We start from the raw sequence: 24,027 nt of genomic DNA on the forward strand, positions 1-24,027 counted from the left end.
GCAAAGGATACACTGACAAAGGAGATTAATCAGAACTGACTTTGACAAGCACTGTGGCAATTGGACAATTAAAACAGACATTCGGATGGCGGGGAAGAAGAACAAACTGGGGAGGAGGGTAGAGAAAATGGTACAGCAATGAAGGAATGAAAACCCAAAATCCCTGTAAATGTTCATTAAAACTAATAAAATTTAATAATTAAAAAAATAAAGCAAATGGTCACTTTCCAAAACCTTCCATGAGTCAGGTTATGAAAATAAGTAGTACCTGATCTCAGGAACATTGCTAGCTTAATAAGATCTGTAATTTGGGGGTAAATGTTTGTTATTAAGTGCCTTTGCTGCTTGAACTACTGAGGTTAGTCACTCTGATTTTCACTTAAAAGAAAGGCTACACTGCTTTAATATTTGTTAAATCAGTGAGGCAGTTTTGACCTTGTTGTTGTGTACCATGGAGTCAGAACCAACCCATAGCTGACCCTCTGGCAGATTTTCAGAGGCAGTTAATTGCACAGGAGGAGAATGCCCATCCTTCTTCCATGGAGCAGCTGGTAGACTCGATACCATGTGCCTTTGGGACTGTAGTGCAGCTTCTTGCCACTAGGCCACCAGAGCTCCCTTTTGTTTTGATGTGGTTAGGTGCCATCACGTCAAGTATGACTAATAATGACCCTATGAACAAAAGATCTGAACCCTGTTCTATCCTTTATCATTATTACACTTCCCAACACACAAAAGCCCATTGCTGCAGTTACCATGTCAATCCACCTGGTTGAGGGTCTTCCTCTCCTTCACCAACCTTCTACCCTTCCCAGCATCATCACTCTCTCCAAGGAATAATACCTCCTAGGAATATGCCCAACATATGTGAGGCGAAGTCTCATCATTCTTGCCTCCACTCTGGCTGCTCCCTCTCCAAGATATATCTGTTTGTTCTCTTTGAGCAGCTGGATTTAGGAGGGAAAGTTGTTTTGATTTACTTGAAAATCGAGTGTAAAATGTTTAGGCATTTTTATTTTGTTAACAATCAAGTGTAAGATGATTAGCCATTGTGATTTCATTAACAATCAGCTGTGGGCTGGAAGCCTCTAGTTTAAGCAATCAGGACATTTAATAGTTGGTTGGGTCCTGATGGAGAGTCTCCAGCTTGGAGTAGTCAGATTCTAGAGGGTACGTTGTTTTTAATTACTTGGAAGTCGAGTGCACACTATTTGGTTTTAATTGTGTCTGGGGAGAACATTGTACTAAGTGGTACAGCACTTGTCTGTCAGTTTGCTGTACTGAGATAACTTGGGGTTGCTGTGATACTGAAAGCTGTTGCACTCGTGTATCAAATGCCATAAGGGTTACCTGAGGTGGACAGGTTTTGGTGGAATTCCCTCATTAAGACAGACTAAGAAGCAGGATAGACTATCTGCTTCCTACTAACAGTCCTTTGAAAACTCTATGAACACTAAAGGAATGAGCATAGTTTTTACCTTACCAGTTGCAAAATGATAGAAGGATAGAGTCTTTGTGTTGTGATGCTGGAAAAGTATCTCAAAGATACTGTGACTGCCAGGAAAACAAATAGGTTTGTCCTGGAGAGGGTGAAACCAGTTTGCTCCCTGGAGGCAAGGTTTTTTTAAGCTCCATCTCACATATTTTGGGCAGATAGCCAGCCAAGAGGGACCAATCCTTGGAGAGGGACATCATGCTTGGAAGGATAGAGAGACAGTGCAGGACAGGAAGACCCAGTATGAGATGGATTAACTCAGTGACTGGAGAAATGGGATTAAGTCTGTTGGAGATAATGAGATGGGCTCAAAATAGGGCAGGTTTCAAAGCTAATGTACATAGGGTCATTATGAGTCACAGGCGACTTGATGGCACATAACAACAACAACAACAACCCATTACCAAAAGAACAAAGATGTCTGTTTAAAGACTAAGGTGTACTTGACTCAAGTCATGGTATTTTTAATCACTTCATATGCATGTGAAAGCTGAATAAAAAACAAGAAAGATCAAAGAAGAAGTAATGCTTTTCAATTGCAGTGTTGACAAAAAAAAATGTGGGCTACATCATAGACTACTAAAAGAACAAACAAATCTACCTTGGAGGAAATGCAATTAGTGTACTTCTTGGAGGCAAGAATGGTGAGAATTCATCTCACATATTTTGGGCACACTGTTAAGAGGCACCAGTCCTCGGGAAAAGGCATCATCCTTGGAAAAGGCGAGGGTTAGTAAAGGAGAGGAAAACCTCCAACAAGATGGGCTGACACAGTGACAGTACCAATGATCTTGAGCATAACAGATAATGAGAACAGCACAGGATAGGGAAAGTTTCAATTTGTTGTTCAAAGGATTGCTGTGAGTGGTAGCAGATTCAATAGCACCTAGCAACAACACACTGTGTTTCCAACTCCTGGTGCCCCCAAGTGTATCAGCATAGATCTGTGCTCTATAATGTTTGCAGAGCTAATGTTTCAGAAGTAGATCACCAGACCTGTCTTTTGAGATGTCTCTGGGTGGACTACAATCTCAACTAAGTATGTGTTGACATTCTGTGATGCCTAGTAACTCCTGTTCTAACATCACACAATATGATTTCTATTTCTCATACTTGTGAAAGATTCAAAATCTTTGAATATTTGGTCACTACTAGGTATCCTCTTGCAAATTTATACCTTTCCCAATCTTTAACTGAAACAAAACACTCAGTTAAACAAAAGGCCAGGCCCTACGTGGTCTGTATACACAGAGCTGCATTAGTCACAGTTTCAGATATCCGATTCCAGCTACCTGGAAATTTTGAGGTGAGCAAATCCAGATAGCAAAATTTTCCAGAACTTTCCTTTCTGGGAAAGGGATGGTTGGAGACTAATCTTTTTATGTACAAGACTATTTGAAAGTTTATTCACTATATAAATGATACTGAATACCAATTATTGTACCCACCTGATAGAAAGAAGCCCTCAAGCTCTGTCCAAAATTAGTCTAGGCCATTGTGTACTCTGTGATCCTTGTTCTTCTTATCTTTGCCAAATCTAACACCTTCATTTCTGTTCTTAATCTCATCTTTGCCCATTTTTTTCTAAAAATATATTCTAACTTCTCTTCAATCTCTTTCACCTATCCACAAACCTGTTCAAGGCCCCTTAATTCTACAAAAAAATTACACAAAAACCAAAACTTCCATCTTTCCGTCTAGTGACCATTATCTGAAGTTGTTAGTTCCTATTCTTCCTCAGATCATCAGCTAATATTGTGCTTCTCAACCCTAGTTGCATATTACAATCATCTGGAAGCTTTTTATGAGGGGGGGAACCCAAATAAAAACCATGACATTTGATCCAAAGCTTACAACTAGTTTTTATCATGTGGAAAAAAAGCAATGAAGAGTCAATTTAAAGATGTATATTGAGTGGAGGGCTAATTGCATCCATGAATGACTGACTCTATGGCCATGAAACCAGAAGGATGGTGTCCAGTTTATATTACTGGGCATTTTGATCAAAGATTCTAAACATGACTACTGATCAAAAGGGAGAAAATAGAAAACAAAATTTCAAATTTTTAGAAACTCTAGACTTTCTAGGGCAATGGAGGGTGTATAAATCCCTGAAAACACTGCCCTGAGATAATCTCTAAACCGTAAGACAAAAATATCCCCTAAAGTCTTCTAAAAACCAAGTAACAGTTTCATTTAATTAGTTAAAAACTCCCCGAGTATTGTGCTTTCTTAAGAACCATGTATGTGGACTCAAACTGACAAGAGCAATTTGAAACAGTAGATAAGAACCTCCAGGGGCAGTGAGCTCATGTTAATGAGGAATAAACTCAGAAAAGGAGGGAAAGATGGTTACACAAGGCTAATGTCAATGTCCATTGGGAGTCAATGTCACAAATTTGTACAAGTAAAAATTGCAGAATTGATGTGTTCTTTGCTGTGTATGATCTTAACTTGGAAGCAGGAGTGGCATTTACTTCTTAAACAACATGCTACTGGAAACTCTATGAACTTTGATAAACGACAATAGTTATAGAAAGGCTTCAGGCCTTTTGTTCAAAGGATAACTATGAGTCATGCTTCATTTGGTGGCAATTAATAACAACATTCTTAAAAAATAAATTTTCAAAATAATGACATCACCCTCCTTAGCAATCAGGAACTTCAAATTAAGTGGCAGATATTTTATTATTACAAATATTAATAATAATCATTATTATTACTAATATTACACTAGTCTCATCTGGCTGGTAGAAAAATTCAAGAGAAATGCTCTTTGCTGCCAGAGTATACCTTTTCTAGAGAGACTACTCACACACCTCTGGTAGAAGTGAGAAGCGAAGCCCTTTTAGATAATAACTAGTAACACAGATTAAGAATTCTTGAAGTGGAAAATGGGTTTAGTAGTTTCCTATAAAGCTAAACATACATGTACCAAATGACTAAGCAACCCCTCACCAAGGTATCTATTCAAGAGAAAGTAAAACAACACACACATATACACACTCACCCTACCTAAAAATCCTATAAAAGAATGCTCACAAAACCTTTGTTCATAATGCTCCCAAGCTGGGGCAGGGGGAATCCCATTGTCTTAGTTAACTATAACCAAAAAAATTATAAGTAGATGGCTTTTGCAAACAAATTTCCTCCAACTTGGGAGGCTAGATGTCTAAACTCTAGTGGAAGGCCCTTATCTCCTTTCCACATGTGGGGGATCCAGGACTGCAAGGAGATATCCATGTGCCGTAGCATCCACTTTCCCCTGTGTCTATGAGGTTCTCATTGCCCTGCATTCGCTAAGGCCAAAGAATGCACCTGACTCCTGGTCTTCTAGCTTGGTGGTAGTCAACTCTCTCTCCTGCCATCTCAATTCTCTTTCATCTCTAGTGAGTAAAACAGGTATATCTTAAAAGCATAGCTTGAGTAAGAATGGTGCCTCAAGATACAGCCCACATTAATTCTGCCTTATTAATATGTAACTCAACTCATTACCATCAATCTGGTTCAGACTCATGGTGACCCCTCATCAGGTTTCCAAAGCTGCAGACTGGCACAGGAGGGGGCAGTCCACCTTTCTCCTGAGGAGCATCAGGTGGATTTGAACCACCATTTGCTTACCAGCACAACACCCTGTGGACTATGCCACCAGGGACCCCTTTCATTAACGTATGCTGTTGTTAGGTGCCATGAAGTCGAGTACAACTCCTACTGACCCCATGAGCAACAAAGCTGAACCCTGTTCTATCCGGTGCCAACCTTACAATCTCTGACACACTCAAGCCCATTGCATTAACTTATACAGGGTAAGATTTATAACACATCACAAAATGAGAGACTAATTCTATTAGATCACAAGACGGAGGCCATTAGGAATCATGGCCTAGCCAAAACATGTACTTTAGGGCGATTCAGGTCAATTTAGGACATCCATCAGCAAGAGAATGGATTCGACAAACTGTGGTATTTTCATACAGACTACCCTAAAAGGGAGCGAATAACCAATAAAAAGCACAAAAACATAGCTGAACCTCAAAAAGCACTATCCTGAGAAAAATAACTCAGACATGAGTAAGTGCATACTTTAGGATCCATTGGCACAATCTCTCTTCAGGTAAGGAAAATATGACACAGAGAAGTGTACACAATAGATGCATTTTTAAAAAGTAAGTCAGCCAAATAAATCCCCAACCATAACAAAGAACTAACTTCCGAAGGAAAAAAGACATGTGTTGGGTCTTCATCAGGTGACTTAGATTTCTACACAATTATCTATTTATAGGTGATGATAGGTGCTGTTGAACAGCATACGATCATAGGAGCCATCTTGAACAGATCCGAACCTTGAGCTCTCCTGCGCCATTCTCACCACCTCCACCATGCTCAAGCTCATTGCTACAGCCACTATGTCAATCCATCTTATTCAGAGGGGTTTTAGGTAAGAAAACCAAGACACAGAGAAGTGTATACCACAGATCCATTTTAAAATAAGAGATCATGATTAACTTACATAGGAAAGTTCTAGTAGCAAGGAGCTGTGCTGCCAACCCAAACGCACGTGGATCAAACCCACCATCTGCCCCAAGAGAGAACGACAAGCAAGTTCCTCCTATGTGATTTGCTGCCTCTGAAAATCTGCTGAAGGATCAGCTATGAGTTGGTTCTGACTTGACGACACGTAACGATAATTTAAGAATACTTTCATGTGGAGAATATACTCAGCAAAATAGACACTAATCCAACAATCTCGAAATGTACCATTTAGGGACACTGATTATGTTTTTCCAGTTGTGGAACTGGTTTTCACTCTTCTTTTCTGACTTATACTTCTCTCATTAACATACATGGTTCCTATCTAATCTTCAGGGAGCTCTGGTGGCCTAGTGGGTATGGAGTTGTGCTGTAAACCCACCAGCTGCTCCACAGGAGAAAGATGAGCAATTTTCTCTGGTGTAATTTGTTGTTGTTGTTGTTGTTATGTGCCATTAAGTCGCTTGCAACTCATAGCACCCTATGTACAACAGCTCTGCACCCTGCTCTATCCTGTGCCAATCACACTGTCTCCGACACACCTACCCCCATTACCCCAGAGTCACTGAATCAATCCATCTCATTGAGGGTCTTCCTCTCTTGCACTGTTCCTCCACCCTCCCAAGCATGATGTTCCTCTCCAAGGACTGGTCCCTTCTTGCAACATGCCCAAAGTATGTCAGACAAAGCCTCAGAATCCTTGCCCCCAAGAAGCAGCCTGGTCTCACCCTCTCTAAGACAAACCTGTTTGTTCTCCTATCAGTCCATGGTTTATTCAATACTCTTCTCCAGCATCACAGCTCCAAGGCATCAATTCTCCTTCTATCATCCCTAGTTATTGCCTAACTTTCTGACACATAACAAGTAATTGTGAAGACTATGGCCCAAGCTGCTCTGAAATAATTGGCAAAAAAGAAGGCCCTAGAAATTAATGGCATACCAATTGACATATTTCAATAAACAGACACTACCCTGGATGCACTCATTACATTGTGCCAAGAAATCTGGAGGACAGTCACTCGGCCAGTCACTCGGGAGAGATCCATATTTGTTCCTGTCCCAAAGAAAGGTGACCCGACAGAGGCAGAAATTATCAAACAATATCATTAATATCACATGCAAGTAAGATTGCTGAAAAATTATCCAAAAACTACTGTAACAGCACATCTACAGAAAACTGCCTGAAGTGCAGGCTGGGTTCAGAAGAGTCTGTGGTACTAGGGATATTCTAATATTAGATGGATCTTGGTTGAAGGCACAGAGTACCAGAGGAATGCCTATCTGTGTTTTAGTGACTATGCAAAGGTATTTGCCTGTGTGGATCACAACAAACTGTGGCTAACTCTAAGAAGAAAGGGAATCTTTAGAATACTTGATTGTGCTTATGCAAGGGAATCTTTAGAATACTTGATTGTGCTTATGCAAAACCTATAGTTGGACCAGGAGGCAGTTGTCAGAACACATCAAGGAAATACTGCATGGCTCAAAATCAGGAAAGGGGTACACCACAGATGTGTCCTCTCTCAGTCCTTTTCAATCTATATGCAGAACAGATCATCTGGGAGGCTGGGCACTATCAAATAATGAAGAGATTAAAAGAGTGTTAACAGCTTTTGTTTCCGTGACTCTACAATCAACTCTGGCCTCTGAAAACCCAATGGGTGGCAGCTATCAGTTTGTTCTCACTTGAAAGCACATATCAACAACAACATTTATGGAAGATTATATGAGCATGAAAACAATTTTATAGCTTCTTACCATGGACTTGGGGTGACTGATGTGGGTGGAGAATGAAAAACACCTTCCCTAAAAAGACCACAACTGTCAAATAGACTCCCTAATGAAAGCAACTATTATAATATCATCCCATTGATTCATAATGGTATGTGGTTTTGTGCATAAAGGTGATAAATTAAAAAACTGTCAAAAGTTAATTGGGTCGGGGGAGGGAGTTAATTGGGTTAGCCCAGAGCAGTACCACTTCAAATGGTTTTTAAGTTCTGTCCTACTCATTATGACTCATCCAAGTTTTTGAGTGAGCAATAGTTAATTATATGAAAACAATGACCAAGTTAGTTTTATGGTTGAAAAAAATTCAATTAGAAATTCATTTAATGTCACTGAATGGTGGTTATGTGCCATCGAGTCGCTTGCAACTCATAGTGACCCTATGTATAACAATCTTAAACTCTGCTCTGTCCTGTGCCAATTGTACTGTCTCCGATACACCCATCCCTATTACCCCGGTCACTCAATCAATCCACCTCATAGAAGGCCTTCCCCTCCTAAACTGTTCCTTCACCCTACCAAGCATGATGTCCCTCTCCAAGGACTGGTCCCTCCTTATAACTTGTCCAAAGTATGTCAGACAAAGCCTCAGAATCCTTGACTCCAAGGAGCAGCTGGCTTCACCCTCTCCAGGATGAATCTGTTTGTTTTCCTAGCAGTACCCTCCATACTCTTCTCTAGCACCACAGCTCAAAGGCATCAATTCTCCTTCACGAAAAATACCAAACTGGCAAATGTTTTGTTATATATATATTTACCACAACAAAACAATTTTTTTTAAAATACACTTAAAAAATTACACTTAATAGCTTAAAAAATATCTGAGGCTTGGAATTGGTAATTTTTTTAAAGTTCCTCCAGGTTATTCTAATGGGTATCTGGTGTAAAGAACCATGAATTGGCCCAGAGAAGCCATCACTGCCCTTGGCGCCTTGGAATCTAGCTCTTGTCTCAGACTCACCAATGGCCTGACCATTAGGCCAACTTCTAACGCCAACTGCCCTTACGCCTCTCACCTCTCTTGGTTTCTACTTTCCTTTATGTCTTCATCTTCCACGGATCATCTATTCAAAAACCATCTGAAATCAGACCTATGCTCCACGTACATATTCCTCATCTTCCCGCGATACAAATCCTCTTGTGTCTCCTGCATACATTCTCTCTGCTTCAACTTCTGACAGTTTGTATACCAGGCTATTTTGCTTTCTAGTTGGGCATTTATTCATTTGGTGAAAGCATTCAGCTGTTAGCAAAAAGGTCAGCAGTTCAAAAGCAAGAGCTGTTCCACAGAAAAAAGATCTAGCACTCTGCTTTTGTAAATATGTCAGTTTTGGAAACCCTATCACTGGCCTATGCTGTCCTAAAGGGTACGCTATTAGACGAAATCAAATTGATGACAGTGGGTTGGGTTTTACATTCACTCCATGAACACTAATTGGGCATTTATTATGCTTAACTATACCCTCTTATCACATAAGTTTCTTTCCTTTCTACTGATAAATGGATTTCATTCTCTTTAAATGCAGAGTTTTGGGGTCTTTGAAGTTGGGGTGAGCCATTCAAATTGGTGTAATCTTTTTTTAGCCTTAAGCAAACTGCTTTCTTGAAAGTCACCTTGAAGTCAAACAATTGTCTTGCTAATTAATAAAGCTTATTTTGCTCTGTGCATTGTACACTTTTGAATAATTCCATTTTAGGAAACAGAGGCTCCAGGGTTGGACTGGAAGCTGTGTTTTAGGGTAAATTGTTATTAGGTAAACACTGTTCCCTGCCCGGCAAGGTCAATATCATGGGTTATTAGAATCTGTCTCACATACTTCTGGCATATTATCAGGAGGGGGCAGTCTGTGGCGACGGACATCATGCTTGGTAAAGTAGGAGGTCAGTGAATAAAAGGAAGCTCCTCAAGGAAATGGACCGGCATGTTGACGGCCACAATGGGCTCCAGCGCAGCAGAGACTGGGGGGACAGCCCCGGAATGGGCAATATCTTCTTCTGTTGTGCATATGGTCACCAAGCTAGTGGCACCTAACAAATGGAAAGTGGTGCTCTGGTGGCAGTGTTTCAAGCTGTAACTGTAACCAAAGCTGGTAATTTAAAGACAGGCAGTTCAAACCACCAGCTGCTCCTCAGGATAAGCACGGGGTTGCCTGCTTCCATAAAGATGTGCTGCCTTGGAAACTCGACGGAGCACTTCTGCTCTATAGAACGGGTCGCTGTGAGCAGGAATGGACAGCAGTGAGTTTGTTTTGGGTTCAGGAAAAATGTAGGAGCCCTGCTGACATAGTGGTTAACCACCTGCCTGCTAACCAGGAAATCAGCAGTTCAAAATCACCAGAGGCTCCTAGGAGGCAAGATCCGTCAGTCTCACAGTCTGTTGTGGTTAGGTGCCATAGAGTCAAGTTCAACTCACAGAGTCCCCATGAACAACAGATCTGAACCCGGTCCTACCCTGTGCCATCCTCATCCCATTGCTGCGGTCACTATGTCAATCTGTCTCAAGGGTCTTCCTCTCCTTTACTGACCCTCTACCTTTCCAAGTACGATGTCCCTTTCCAAGAATTGGTCACTCCTAACAACACGCCCAATGTCAAGGAAACCCTGTACGGCAGTTCTGCTCTGTCCTACCTAAGGAGCTCAGGATGCCTCAGCCGTGGGAAATTGTACCACTAACACAAAAGTAACACCTCTCTGCCAGTTCAAATCCACCAGCGACTCCACAGGAGAAAGATCGATCATTCCCTCCAATGACATTTACAGTCTGTGAAAATCGAAGGCGTAGATTCCAACTCAACTGCAATGATAGAATAAGGCACTGTTCTTTGGAGTTGCTGTGAGCTGGATTCAACTAAACAATAGCAGACAAAATGTTATACAGATTTGCAAATTATATATTAAATGAAATCAAGAGACAAATTGCTTTGGGAAAATCTGTGTTCAGGGACCTCTCCAGAGTGCTGAAGAACAACACTGTCAGTCTAGAAACTAAGTGTGCCTGATCTAAGGTGTGATCTTTGCTATTGCTAGGTATGTATCAGAGAGCTGGACAATGATTAAGGATGAGAGAAGAAGAATCAATGCCTTTGAGTTGTGGTGCTGGTGAAGAGTATTGAACATAGCATGATCTGTCAAGAGAACTAACAGGTCTGTCCTAAAGAGGGTGAAACCTAGCTGCTCCTTGGAGGCAAAGATTTGAAGCTCCATCCCACATACTTTGGGCATGATACCAAGAGGGACCAGTCCTTTGAGAAAGATATGCTTGGAAGGGTGGAGGGGCAGCACAAGAGAGAAAAACACTGGATAAGATGGATTGACTCAGTGACTAGAGTAATAAGAGTAGGCGTGTCAGAGACAGTGAAATTGACTCAGGATAGGGGCAGAGTTCAGAGCTATTATACATTGGATCGCTATGAGTCTCAGGCGACTCCATGGCACATAACAACATATTAAATGAGGTTCAATCACTTTATGCTCTTGATTTAAAGATATTTTTGTTTTAACACTACTCTCTGTAATGTTTAGGAAGCCCTGATGGCTTAGTGGTAAAGAATTATGCTGTCAACCCAAAGGCACATGGTTTGAATCAATGACCTGCTCTGGGAGAAAAATGGACAATTTCTTCCTGTGCTATCTATTGCCTCTGAAAACATGTTGAAGGGTCACCTACGAGTCAGTTCCAACTCAAAAGTACCTAACAACAACAATAACAACTCTGCGATATTTAGCATGATGTTTTGTATATGGCAGATCCCATAGTTTTACTGAATTGTCTTTCCATATGTCTTTTCACTACTGAGCTGTGTCTGTTGCCTTTGTCTCATCTAACTGGCTAAAAACCAAGAAAATCAGAAAACCAAGCTTCATACAAAAGATTTTTTTTTCTGGGAAGCATGTGTAAAGTATAATAATGAAGTCATCAGAAATCCTCAAAATAAAAAAGAACCAGATAATGTCCTAAATGAAACCCCAACCTAGAAGAAGAGGAAAGCCAAAATATGAATATCCTAACCCCCACCTGCCCCTCAAAAAAAGACTGGATTGGAGGAAAACTCATCAGTAACCTTCATTATGCAGATGACACAACCTTGCTAGCTCAAAGTGAGAATGATTTGAAGCACATACTGCAGAAGATCAAAGAATACAGCCTTCAATATGGACTGCATCTTAACCTCAAGAAAACAAAAATTTTCACCACTGGAACGAAAGGCAGAATCATGACAAATGGAAAAAAGATTGAAACTGTCATCATCTCATTTGGATACACACATCAACACACTTGGAACCAGCAGTCAAGAAATCAGGAGACATATTACACTGGAAAAGCCTGAAGTCAGGGGCCTCTCCAAATTACTGAGGAGCAATGATGTCTGTCTGAGGAGTAAGGGGCACCTAATTCAAGCCATGGTCTTCTCAATCAGTTGCTATGCATCTGAGAGCTGGAAAATGAAAAAGTTTGACAGAAGAATTGATGTCTTTGAGTTGTAGTGCTGGAGAAGAGTACTGAATATCCATGGATTGCCAAAAGAACAGAGATGTCTTGGGAAAAGTGCAGTCACAATGCTCCTTGGAGGCAAAGATGATAAAGTTTCAACTCACATACTTCAGGAATATTGCTAGGAGAGGCTATTACTTAGGGAGGGATATCATGCTTGGAAAGTTGGAGGATCAGGAAAAGAGAGGAAGACCCTTAACCAGGTAGACTGACACAATGACTGCAGCAATGGGCTCAAGTATATCAGTGATTGTGAGAATGTCACAATGACAGGACAAGGCTCAGATCCATTGATCATAAGGTCATTGTGAGTTGTACTCAACGTGAGGGCAAATAACAACAAGCCCCTAAAAAGCAAGGATAAATGTTTAAGAGATGGACTGAGAGAATATTCTGGAAGATTATCTTCTCAGAGTGCTGGTAGCTGTTTTGTGGAGGAGACAGTATTTGAATGGAACTTTAAAAGGCTGAAAGCATGGAGCTCTGGTGGCCTAGTGGTAAGAATCTGCACTGCAATCCCAAAGGCATGAGGTTTGAATCCACAAGATGAAGGATGGGCAAACTCCTCCTGTGTAATTATTGTCTCTGAAAACTCACTGGAGGGTCAGCTATGGGTCAGTTCCAACTCAATAGCACACAAAACCATGCTTCATTATAACAAATAAATAGTAGGGTTTTATAAAAAATAAAAAGGGTTGCAGCATGTGGATGAGCAGGAAGTGAGGGAAAAGGAATTCTGGGTGAAGAGAAAACATTGTGAGAATTACGGCAAGGAGGAGTCTGGGTAATAATAAATACATGGACTCACTGACTCAGAGACAGGAAAAGTGAGCTCCAACAGTGGGACAAGAGGAGGCCTTTAATAACCAAAAGAATGATGACCACTATGACATAAGCTTAGGGAACTTACGCTTATTAAGCAACGAAATTACAACTTTTTAAAAATAGTAACCATACAGAATCATTAGGAAGGAGCCAGTGTCTGAGAAGTTTTCTACTGAGGAAAGCCAGAAGTGCTCCTCAAAGACTTTATCAAAACTTTCTTTAGAAATGTCACAGCCTTCTTCCCCTGCATCCTGCTGGGGTCTATAAAGGCGAGGTTGCTATGAAACGAAGTTCCTTATTGGTGACATCTGCTACAAATTCCAAAAAAGTTCTTTCTTTGGCTTTGTGGCACAGAGAGGCATTTGTAATGGAGAAGTCCAAGTTCAGAGATGACACAGATCCATAATCACTTAGCTACAACTGGGACATCAGAACACTCAAGCTCATTGCATTTGAGCCAGAACTGGCTCACAGCTGACCCTGCACTGGCTTCAGAGGCTGTAAACCACACATAGGAGGCTGTCACGCTTTCTTCCCCGGAGCTGCTGGTGGATTCGACAGGCATCTGGGTGAACAGCACAACTCCCCACAGACTAGGTCACTAGTGCTCCAGCTCTGAAAAAGGAAAGTCTTTAAAGTTCTGTTGACCCAGACTCTTCCAAGTGTTTTATTTATACCAAATGTTTTACACACACACACACACACACACACACTCTCTCTCTCTCTCTCTCTCTCTATCTCCTTCTTGTTGTGTACCGTCAAGTTGAAACTGACTCATAGCCGACCTTCTGGTGGGTTTTCAGAGGCAGTTAATCACACGGAAGAATATTGCCCATCCTTCTCCCACAGAGCAGCTAGTGGATTCAAACCCATGCCTTCAGAACTGCAGCACAGCTTCTTGCCACTAGGCCGCCAGTGCTACAGACATTCTATTTCTTTCCTAAAACCTAGGCAAATTCTGAATGCTGAAACACATCTGGTCCTGCAATGTTTCAGATAAAGGACAGCTGACCTGTATTTTGCAAATATCCTTTCACAAACTAATGATGTTATTGTGCTTCCTGAGGCTATGCTGGCTGGCTCTGTCATTGGAAAAAACAACAGAAGACCTGAATAAAACAGAACCTGCAGGCAGTTTATTTTGTTTTGCTCCTTGACTGCACTTCAGGAGCGCTGCCAGCCACTCACTGGCACCCCAATGCCAGGTCAGCCCAGCCTGACTGTGTGGGCGTTGGCCTGCTTACCAGATCACACCTGGGCACGCTGGCCACAAACTGGGCCCCCTGGCAGCCAAGGATGAATCCAGCCAGATTTAGGAGGACACAGACCACGGACAGCAGCACAAAGAGGTTGACCTGAAAGTGCAAGAGAAGAGGCAGTTAAAAAAAAGACAGCCAAAAAAAAAATCCAGATACTATTTTAGCTGAAATAAAAACCTCAAATTCTCTTCTATAAGGGACAAAAAAAAAACCCACAAACCCACTCACCACACAAACCTAGCTCAATTTTTAATATACAGACTTTTTCACACTTCAGAATATTTTAAATGCTGAGGAATGTCACCACTCTTAAGTCTTCTCCAGAATTTCAAGTTCTTATTTTCCTTCCTTAGTCAAGAAATCAAAAGGTCTGTTGCTCTGGGAAAATCTGCTGTCAAAGATCTCTCCAAAGTGCTAAAAAGCAAAAATGTTAGTTTAAAAGACTAAGGTGGATCTGATCAAAACCATGGTATTTTTTTATTATTTCCTATGCATCTGAAAGCTGAATAAAGAATAAGGATGACAGAAGACACTGGCTTTTGAGTTATGGTGCTCAAGAAGAGTACCAGATGGATTTCCAAGAGAACAAACATGTATTTTATTTTAGAGAAGGACAAGCAAGGTGCTCCTTAGAGGCAGGGATGATGAAACTTCATCTTACATACTTTGGGCATGTGACCAGGAAGGACCAGTCCTTGGAAAGAAATACAACATGCTCAGAAAGGTGGAAGATCAGAGAAAGAGAGGAAGACCTTCAACAAGATGGATTGACAGAGACTGAAATGTCTTAAGCACATTGCCATCATGAGGATGGCAGAGGATACGGCAAGGTTCAGATCTGTTGTTCAAAGGGTCCCTATGAGGAGTAGTTGACTCGATGACTCTTAATGATTTTCCTTCTTTCCAAATAGCCCTAAGCCCTGACTGTTTCCTCCTTGAGCCACTCTTCCTTTATTGAGTGCTGAGGATTAGCAGTCAAGTAGACAAATGAGGAGTCCTGGGGAGTTAGTGGAACTCAGGGAATTCCAGATATTCAAAAAGCACTTAGTAGTCCTAGAAGCCAGATAGGGGGACTGGACTTTGCTAAGCCAATGCAAACAATTACCAAAACTCACCCATGACCATAAACAGGAAAGAGACTAAGCCAGTCTGAAAGGAAAGTTGGCATCTTTCAAGTGAAAATTCTGACCTTTACAATGAATGCAGGCCATGTTATGTGCTGTGATTGCTGCCATCAAGGAGGCTTTGAATCATAGATTCCATGTATGACTCATGGACCCTAGGCTGCCCAACCCTGTGCCCCCTTCATGATCACGGAATGTTCTAGAGTAGCCACTGTATATTCTGAGTGGCTTCCAGCACCAGAGTGGACAGTATTCTACTGTGATCCATAGGGCTTCTTCACTTGACTAGAAACTTGTCTGGAAACTCTGATAAGTACAATTCACCACCAATACAAGCCAGAGTCAGCCACATTCTTCAACTGTTGAAGTTTACCGGAATCAAAATATATCACACCATAACAACAACAATGGTAACTAACTTCTATTCATTCTTAAGCAAAAGATCAAGGAATTCCCAAAAACAAGTAGAATGCCTCACACATCTTAGATGTTATAATGGATTAAAAATGTATGGAAAGAAGACTGGGAATCATACAGGAATGGTAGATAGTAAGAAGAAATTAAAGATTGGATATTAAAAAATACATATCACACCAGCAAGTATGGGCTTTTGGAAAGTAGCTTAAAATGCTGTATTGTCTCTCAGAAAAAAAAATCCAAGCCCATTGCTATCAGGTTCATTCTGACTCATAATGACCCTCCATCGAGTTTCTGAGACTGCATATCTTTATGGAAGGAGACTGCCTCTCCTTCTCTTGCAAAGTGACTGGAGTCTTCTCTCCTACCTTTCAGGTAGCATTCCAATACACCATACTACACCACGAGAGTTGCCTGAGGTTTTCTTAAGAACTTAGACCTGAAACAACGAGCTCAAATGATAAAATATTTTAATTGGCTTTTCTCCTTAATTTATAAATAAAGCTCACTTGGGGGAAATGTCAATAGCATCAAGCAAGAAGCAGCAGAGCAAGACAATTGGGTCAGAAATTTCTACTTAAGACAGACTGAGGCCTAGACCAGAGAAGCCGCAGCAACAGAGGTGGTAGTGAACCAGAGATCGGCATGAGACAGAGTTGAGTGAGCTGGAACTGTCATCCCACAGAGCTGGAACAGAGCTCTGGGGGGCCAAGTGGTGAGGAGTTACACCACCAACGTAAAGGGGCGTGGTTTGAACCCACCAGCCACTGTAAAGAGAAAGATGAGCAAGCTTTTCTCTAGCGATTTACAGCCTCTGAAAACCCACAGGAGGGTCAGTTATGAGTCTGTTTCGATTCACATGTACATAACAACAGCAACACTAGGGTTAGAACCAAGGAGAAAGGGGAAGCAGAAGTTTATGAGCCATCCGAACCAAGACATAGATACTGACATGCATAGGATTAGTAATTTGGGCACGTAAGTGACATAAAAGGCAGTGGACTGAAATAAGAACTGTTTACCAAGCTTGGAACTCTCCATGACAATGTTTCATTGGCCCTGACTCCAGCCCCAAGACGTGCCCCCATAAGGAAGCCATAAATATGACATCACCTTGGTGACATATGCCTCATCTATTACTTTCTTTCTGGGAACAATGGACCAGTCCCTTTAGGGAGGTACCTCTTCTAATAAATCTATCTTTTTTTTTACCTTCACTTTTTCCTCCTGCCTTTATTCTTGTTTTAACATTCCAACAGAGCCTCAGCCTAGTGCTCTGTACACTAATGTCAGCTCTCCCAGAGAACACTAAAATTGCTACCTTGGTAGCTTGGGCACTGTCTCTTCTCCTAGTCTTTACTGCTCGGCTTCATTCTTTAGCTTGAGCGAGGACCATGAACTAGGGCACTGGCTCCATAGTAAGACAACATGCTCAGGAGAGCTAGGGTGGGGGAAAGATGCCATATTTGGCAGAAATAAAAGAACTAGGAAGGACTTTCCTTGGCAAAGAACATGATGCTGGGAAGGGTGGAGGGCCAGCGAAGGTGAAGAAGACCCTCAACCAGGTGGATTGACACAGTGATTGCTGCAATGGTCTCCTGTGTCAGGAAGTGTGAAGATGGCACAAGATAGAACAGGGTTCCCATCATTTGTTCATAGTTTCTCTATGAGTTATACTTAACACTACCTAAATCCAACAATAAAAGAAGCGTGTACCACCAGCCAAAAGCCATGAAGTTGAAGTCAAAGGGCCTATAAGCAAGTCTGAGAAGCTGTCCTGATTGAAGAACTGGACCTTAACTACTTCCTACCTAAATTGTAACCTGTTAACTTCCCTAACAAATTCCTTAATCCTGAGTCTGAATTCTGTGTGGTCAATGCAAGGGATTAGTGGATTCAGCAGTAAGCAGATCAATGAGAGCCCTGGGAAGAGGCAGTTGCTATGATAATTGATAGAAGGAGGTATGGGAATGTGGAGATCTGTCTGATGATGTTGATGGGGACTCTTCGCCTTGTGGTGTTAACTGAGGTCAGAGGCTGCTGCACTCATGCTGCACAGTTGATGTCAGCATCAAATTCATTGCAATGGCTCAAGTTTCATGGAAATAAGGAATTTTTTTAAATATAAGAGGCCAGGGACACAAGAAGTACACCTTAGATGGCCACTTTTGTTGCTGCGAAGGGGAGAACAGGTGCTTCTTGAACTGCCTGAGATTTAAGTCAGAGGCCCAAGAATATATGCATGTGAATGGGATACAGTTAAAGGTAAAGGAATGAAGATGAAACTGAATTTTTTTTAACATTTACGATTTATTTACTTAACAGAATGTCCTTTAATGACTACTGAATGCTTCTTCTTTGTGGTAATGTAAAATAAACAATGGAAGTTAATACTGGACACTGTAGATCAGAAAAAGTATGAGTCCCCACTTGACTAGTACTTGATTGGGTTTATTGAAACAGGAGGGAAGATTCCCCCTGGAGAAATGACGCCTAAGGGCAGCAACAGACCTTTGTGAGGGGCTTAGGTCCCACCATGGACCTCAGAGTTAGGAAATTTGTGTTTAAATAGCCATGCTTTCCTAAACAGTACAGTGAGGAAACCCTTCTAGTTCATAGGATACCCTCTAAGTTGGAATACACTTGAGGGCAACAGGTTTTTAAACATCATGAAAACCATTTGCCAAGTTATTCTCTGGCTGTGTCCCTCAAGAGAAGCCAGCAACGCTCCAGATGGTCCTCCCCTCACATGACCTCACTCCTTCCTCAAGCTAAGGGTGGGGAGCAGCCTCATGGTTCCCTATACCTTGCAAATCACTTTGTGAATAATCCTTACATTTAAAGTCTTGTCAAATTATCTTGATTTTATTATGCTACCTATTTCCTGCTCAGTAAATACCCTTAACAGTTTACCAAAAGATTAGAAGTTCAAGTGGGGCTTCAGAAGAGAGATCTGGTTCAGACCACAAATTCAGTACCCTTCAGAAGTTCAGTACCCTTAATTGTTAACCAAAAGATTAGAAGTTCAGAGGGACCTCAGAAGAGAGATCTGGTGAGTTATATCCAAAACATTAGCCACTGAATGATCTATGGAATCAGATTCTCTACTCTGAAGAATATGAATGGCCATGAATTAGAATCAACTCAATGACAGCTTGTAATCTGCTTTTTCCTGCTGGGTCCCTGACTAAAGCTACTTCTCTACAAAATTTCCTTTACCTGACTTCCTCCTGCTTTTTAAGCTCAGTTCTATTATTCTCCTCTTAAATTAATCATCACCTGTGCAGGGAACATATAAACACCATTAGCTACAGTTACTGAATTCTATGGAAGCCAGTCATCATTGTGATTGACTCTCACTGAGAGATAGAAAAAGACAGCTTATATGGAAACAACTTTCTAGATCTTGAAACAAGACAGGACACAAAAGTGGTGGGCTTATCCCACTGCATCCTTAAAGGGTAAAGATGCACCTCCTGACAGCGGGTCCTCTCTCAAGGACTGGCAATGTAAGTCTTTTCAATATTTGGATTTATGTTTTGTTACTAACTTGAATCACGTCTTTTATGATACTTCTACCGGGTTACTGTATGCAGCAGGTATGTATGTTTTTCAAGTTAGTATGCAGAATTCACCTTCATTCTAATCTTTTTGAAAATAAACATGATTGCATATTAATTAGCCCTTCAGCTCAATCCAGTTGTCAATTCAAAGTCTCTATAAAAGAATCAGCAAGACCTTCAACTTGCCTATTCTCACCTGGCAAAAGTTTCTCATAATCCCTGTCACAAAAATCATTAAATAATTATGATGATCACAGCTTGCTATTGTTGAGTGTCTTTTATGAACCAAGATTTCATTCTCTAAATAGGCTGACCTTTCCCTGCTGCCTAGGGATTTTGATTTTGCTGTTTCCCTACTGTTCAAGCCTAACATGCATCTTAACTATGCATATTTAGAAAATATATTGTTCCAGTAATTATGAGAAGACAGAAGAGATTTTTTGATGTTAGGTTAGACAAAAGTAAGTTCTACTAGTTTGGAAGCAGGAGTGGCATCCACTTCCTAAACAGTATGTCTCTGGAAACTCTAGGAACTTTGAGAAATGACGATAGTTATAGAAAGACATCAGGTCTTTTGTTCACAGGGTTACTATGAGTCATGCTCAACTCCATGGCAATCAACAACAATAGTTCCTCTAAACACACTAATATGGTAGTAAGGAAAAAGTTCAAATGCAGAGATTCCCAAGGACAGACAGAATCAGAGAACAGCAAGAATATTCTGGGAGCTGAAAGACAAATATTAACTGATTCAGTGGGCCTGGAAAAACAGAATTTTATATAAACAATGAGGAAAGCAAATTGCAGTAAGATTTCCTCCTCAGAACACCGTGTTCACCCCACATGCTTTGGGAAGTGCAGGTGAGGTGGAAAAAGAGGAGAATTAAATGAACATCGATTTAGGAAACAATTCAAAAACAGTACAATCACTATGAAAACTATTTGTAGATTCTAAAAAAAAAAATTGAAAATAAGCACACAAGCTAGTAGTAGACCACTCCATATGTTTCAATACAATAAAAAGAGGCATGCAATGAGAGGGAAAATTGTTGACAGTTAATGTTACATAAAAAACACCAGGCAAGGTGAGCTCTGGTGGCCTAGTGGCAAGAAGCTGTACTGCAATTCCAGATGTGCACGGTTCAAATCCACCAGATGCTCTGCTGAAGAAGGAGGAACAATTGTCTCCTGTACCAATCAGATCCAATTTGATGGTAGACACATAAAATAATAATAATAATAATAATTTTTAAAAATGTAAAAAAATTTTAAAAAACCACTAGGCAAATAAAGAGGTTAAGATCATTGTTAGCTCTTAGAAAATGTTTTACAAGATAGGAGAAAACTAAACCAAAACAAACATTTACTATTGCTCTGATTAAAATCCTATATAACTCACTGAAAAGAGGAATATAAAAAGTATGCATCAGAAGGAGAGAATGGGGGCGGAGACCACACCTATAAACTATTGCATAATTTGGGCATCTTTTCAGGATGAGTCAGTCTTTAGAAAAAGACATCATGCTGGGAAAGGCAGAAGGCCAGAGAAAGAGAAAGACCCTCAAAGAGAAGGCATTGACTAGTCACTATAACAATGGGCTTGAGCATGACAAAGAATGTGAAGATGGCACAGGGTAGGTCAGGGCTTAGGTCTGTTGTTCACAGGGGCCCTATAAGCTGCGGTCAGCTCTACAGTACCTAACAACAACCACTGTCACAATTCCTAAAGTTGAAATATCAAGATGCAGCAAAATCAGCACTTTATTTAGAAATACAGAGATAGATATGAACAGAATCGTTGAAAGTAAATTCCTTTGGAGAAGAAAAAGTTGGGGAATTGAGTATTTCTTCATAAGATGTATTTAAGACACTGATGTGCCAAATGCAATCATGGTTACCCATGGACAGTGTTTGGTGGAACGTCCCAATTAAAACTAGCTTGGACACAGGAGTGGCATCCACTTCCAAAATAGGTTGCCTCCGGAAACTCTATGAACCTTGGAGAAAGGAAGAAAGTTATACAAGCGCTCAGGTCCTTCATAGGGTCACCTAAGACTTGACAGCACTTAACAACAACAACAACAACTTATTAAGACTTACAAAACTATTTCACTCTTTCAGTTGTTGTGATATTATCAGATGCCATCAAGTCAAATTACAATTAACTGACAGCAACCTTCTGGACAACAGATATATACACTGCCCTGCTCTGTACCTTCCTCACGATCTCTGATATGTTCAAACTCATTGTTACAGTCACTTTGCTGAACCATCTAGTCGAGGGTCTTCCTCTCTTTTGCTAACCCTCCACCTTTCTCCCAGCATGTCTTTTTCCAATGACTAGTGCCTCTTGACAACATGGTCAAAGTCTGAAAGTGTATTTCACCATTTTTGCCAATAAGGAGCACTTTGGTTGCCCTCCCTCCAAGACAGACTTGTTTGTTCTTTTGGCAGTTCATGGGATATTCAGTATCAATTCTTCTGTCATCCTTATTCACTGCACAACTTTCAGATTCATGGCAAGTAACTGAAAGGACCATAGCTTGGATTAGGTATACCTTGGTTTTTAAACTGGAATGCAAAAGTTGGAAATAAAGAATGGTTGCTGGAAAATAAAGATTTGATTAGAGAAATGAGGCTGGAGAGAGAATGAGAGAATTTTGCACAAAGATTTATTCACTGCTAATATTAAAAAAAAAAAACCTAGGGCAACTATACACAAGGACTTTACCTAACAATACATCAGAATCAGAATGACTACATTTGTGGGAAGAATTGATGGAGGCTAATATAAGCAGTCAAAACAAGTCTAAGGGCTGACTGTAGAACAAATCTATCAATTTTATGTATATATAACTTTGATAAAAAATAAAAGTTAAATTTAAAACATAAGATTAAAGACATAAACTTGGTGATGTATTAATGGGAGTTCAATTTCTGATCCATTCATTCACTAGATGAGTGACCACGAGGTAAAAAAACAGCAATATGACATCTATAGCTCTCAACTAGACAGATGCAAAACAGTAAGAAGAACAACAAAAGCACAGTGAAGAAATGAGCCTACGTATCCTCATTTACCCTGAGACCAGAAGTAATAGATGGTGACCCGCTGGCAGCACTAACTGTTCCAAGTAAGGCCACAATGGGTGCTTCTGGATGGAGAAAAATAGGGAGAATTCTAATTCTCAGTTAAAAAAAAAAACCAAAAAACAAAAAACAGACAAACTGGAACAATAGACAATAGAGGATCTCCTCAGTTTATTCCCTGCCCCACCCCAGGCCCTCTTTTTAAACCTAGAACTGAGACCCTCATGGAGATCACCTTCTAGAAAAAGAGCAGAGTGGTGCAGAAAAGATTAGTACCTTACTGAAAAATCATCAATATGAGAACTACAGGCTAACAATTTCCCAAAAACAAAGATGAGAAGATTAAAGCAGTAGAGAAACTAGAGTGCAGGAAAGAGACAAACTGAACACAATCAAAAACAATGCTGACAAACTGTGATAAAGAGAACATCACTCAACAATTTATACAGAAGCTTCTCAGCATGCTGCATTAACTGTCACCAAAAATTAAATACTGTCATATAACACTATTTTTTTAAAAAAATAACTTAGTTTAACTGTTACTGTAGAATGAGTGTAAGGATCCAGGAGGGGTGGGAGAGGTTGGAAGCAGAGGGATGTGGATGTACAGGGGGAAAAGGGATTAATCATTGGGCTGTACAATTTGATGGGTGGGGGGTGAGGCAATTGAAAAAATTCGTTTGAATTTGTATTAGAATTTTGTAAATAAACTAATGAAAAGGAGGGGGAAAATAATTTAGTTTAGCAAAGTCATTGATGTTCCTCAGCAGTTCTAACAGTTACGCGCCTGACGATCAAAAGGTTGACAGGTCACATAAGCCCAGAAAAGCAAGTCTTGGCAATTGACTTCTGAAACGTCACCATCATTGAAAACTCTGTGGAGTGAGTTCTACTCAGATGAACATGGGTCAGCTTTAGTGACCACTGACTTGACAACAACTAGTTTGGTTTGGTTTTGGTTTTAGTAGGAGACTCTGAATATTGCACTGGAGCGCAGAGAAGCCAAAGCAGAAGAAAGAAGTCAAGATACTAAAGAGCTGAATAGATTTCAAAAGGCAGCGCGGGATGACAAAGTAAAATATTACAATGAAATGTGCAAGAAGTTGGAGTCAGAAAATCAAAAGGGCCAAACTTGCTCAGCATTTCTTAAGTTCAAGGAACTGAAGAACAAATTCAAACCTCAAGTTGCTATAGTCAAAGATGCTTTTGGCAGAATATTAAATGATCCTGGAAGTATTAAAAAAAGATGGAAAGAATATACTGAGTCACTATATCGGAAGGAATTGGCAGACACAGAAGAATTTAATGAAACAACATATGAGCAAGAGCCTATGGTGATGAAGGAAGAAGTTCAGGCTACTTTGAAGGAAATAGAAAAAAATAAGGCCCCAGGAATAGATGGTATACCAATTGACATATTTCAGCTAACAGATGCTTCCCTGGA

At 40.5% G+C, this 24,027-nt stretch overlaps 1 protein-coding gene across 1 annotated transcript in view; it reads right to left on the reverse strand.

Moving 5' to 3' along the window:
- Positions 1-24,027, reverse strand: part of FAM189A2 (family with sequence similarity 189, member A2) — a gene marked incomplete at its 5' end in the record, with an annotated part of 97,567 nt that overhangs the window by 25,077 nt on the left and 48,463 nt on the right. The window contains one exon of the mRNA XM_006894424.1: positions 14,375-14,485. Within this exon, the coding sequence (XP_006894486.1) occupies positions 14,375-14,485 (111 nt within the window). The remainder of the gene's footprint in view (positions 1-14,374; positions 14,486-24,027) is intronic.

The sequence above is a fragment of the Elephantulus edwardii genome, unplaced genomic scaffold (genome assembly GCF_000299155.1).
Source record: "Elephantulus edwardii isolate Elephantulus edwardi_28Jun2011 unplaced genomic scaffold, EleEdw1.0 scaffold00141, whole genome shotgun sequence".
NCBI lineage: Eukaryota > Metazoa > Chordata > Mammalia > Macroscelidea > Macroscelididae > Elephantulus > Elephantulus edwardii.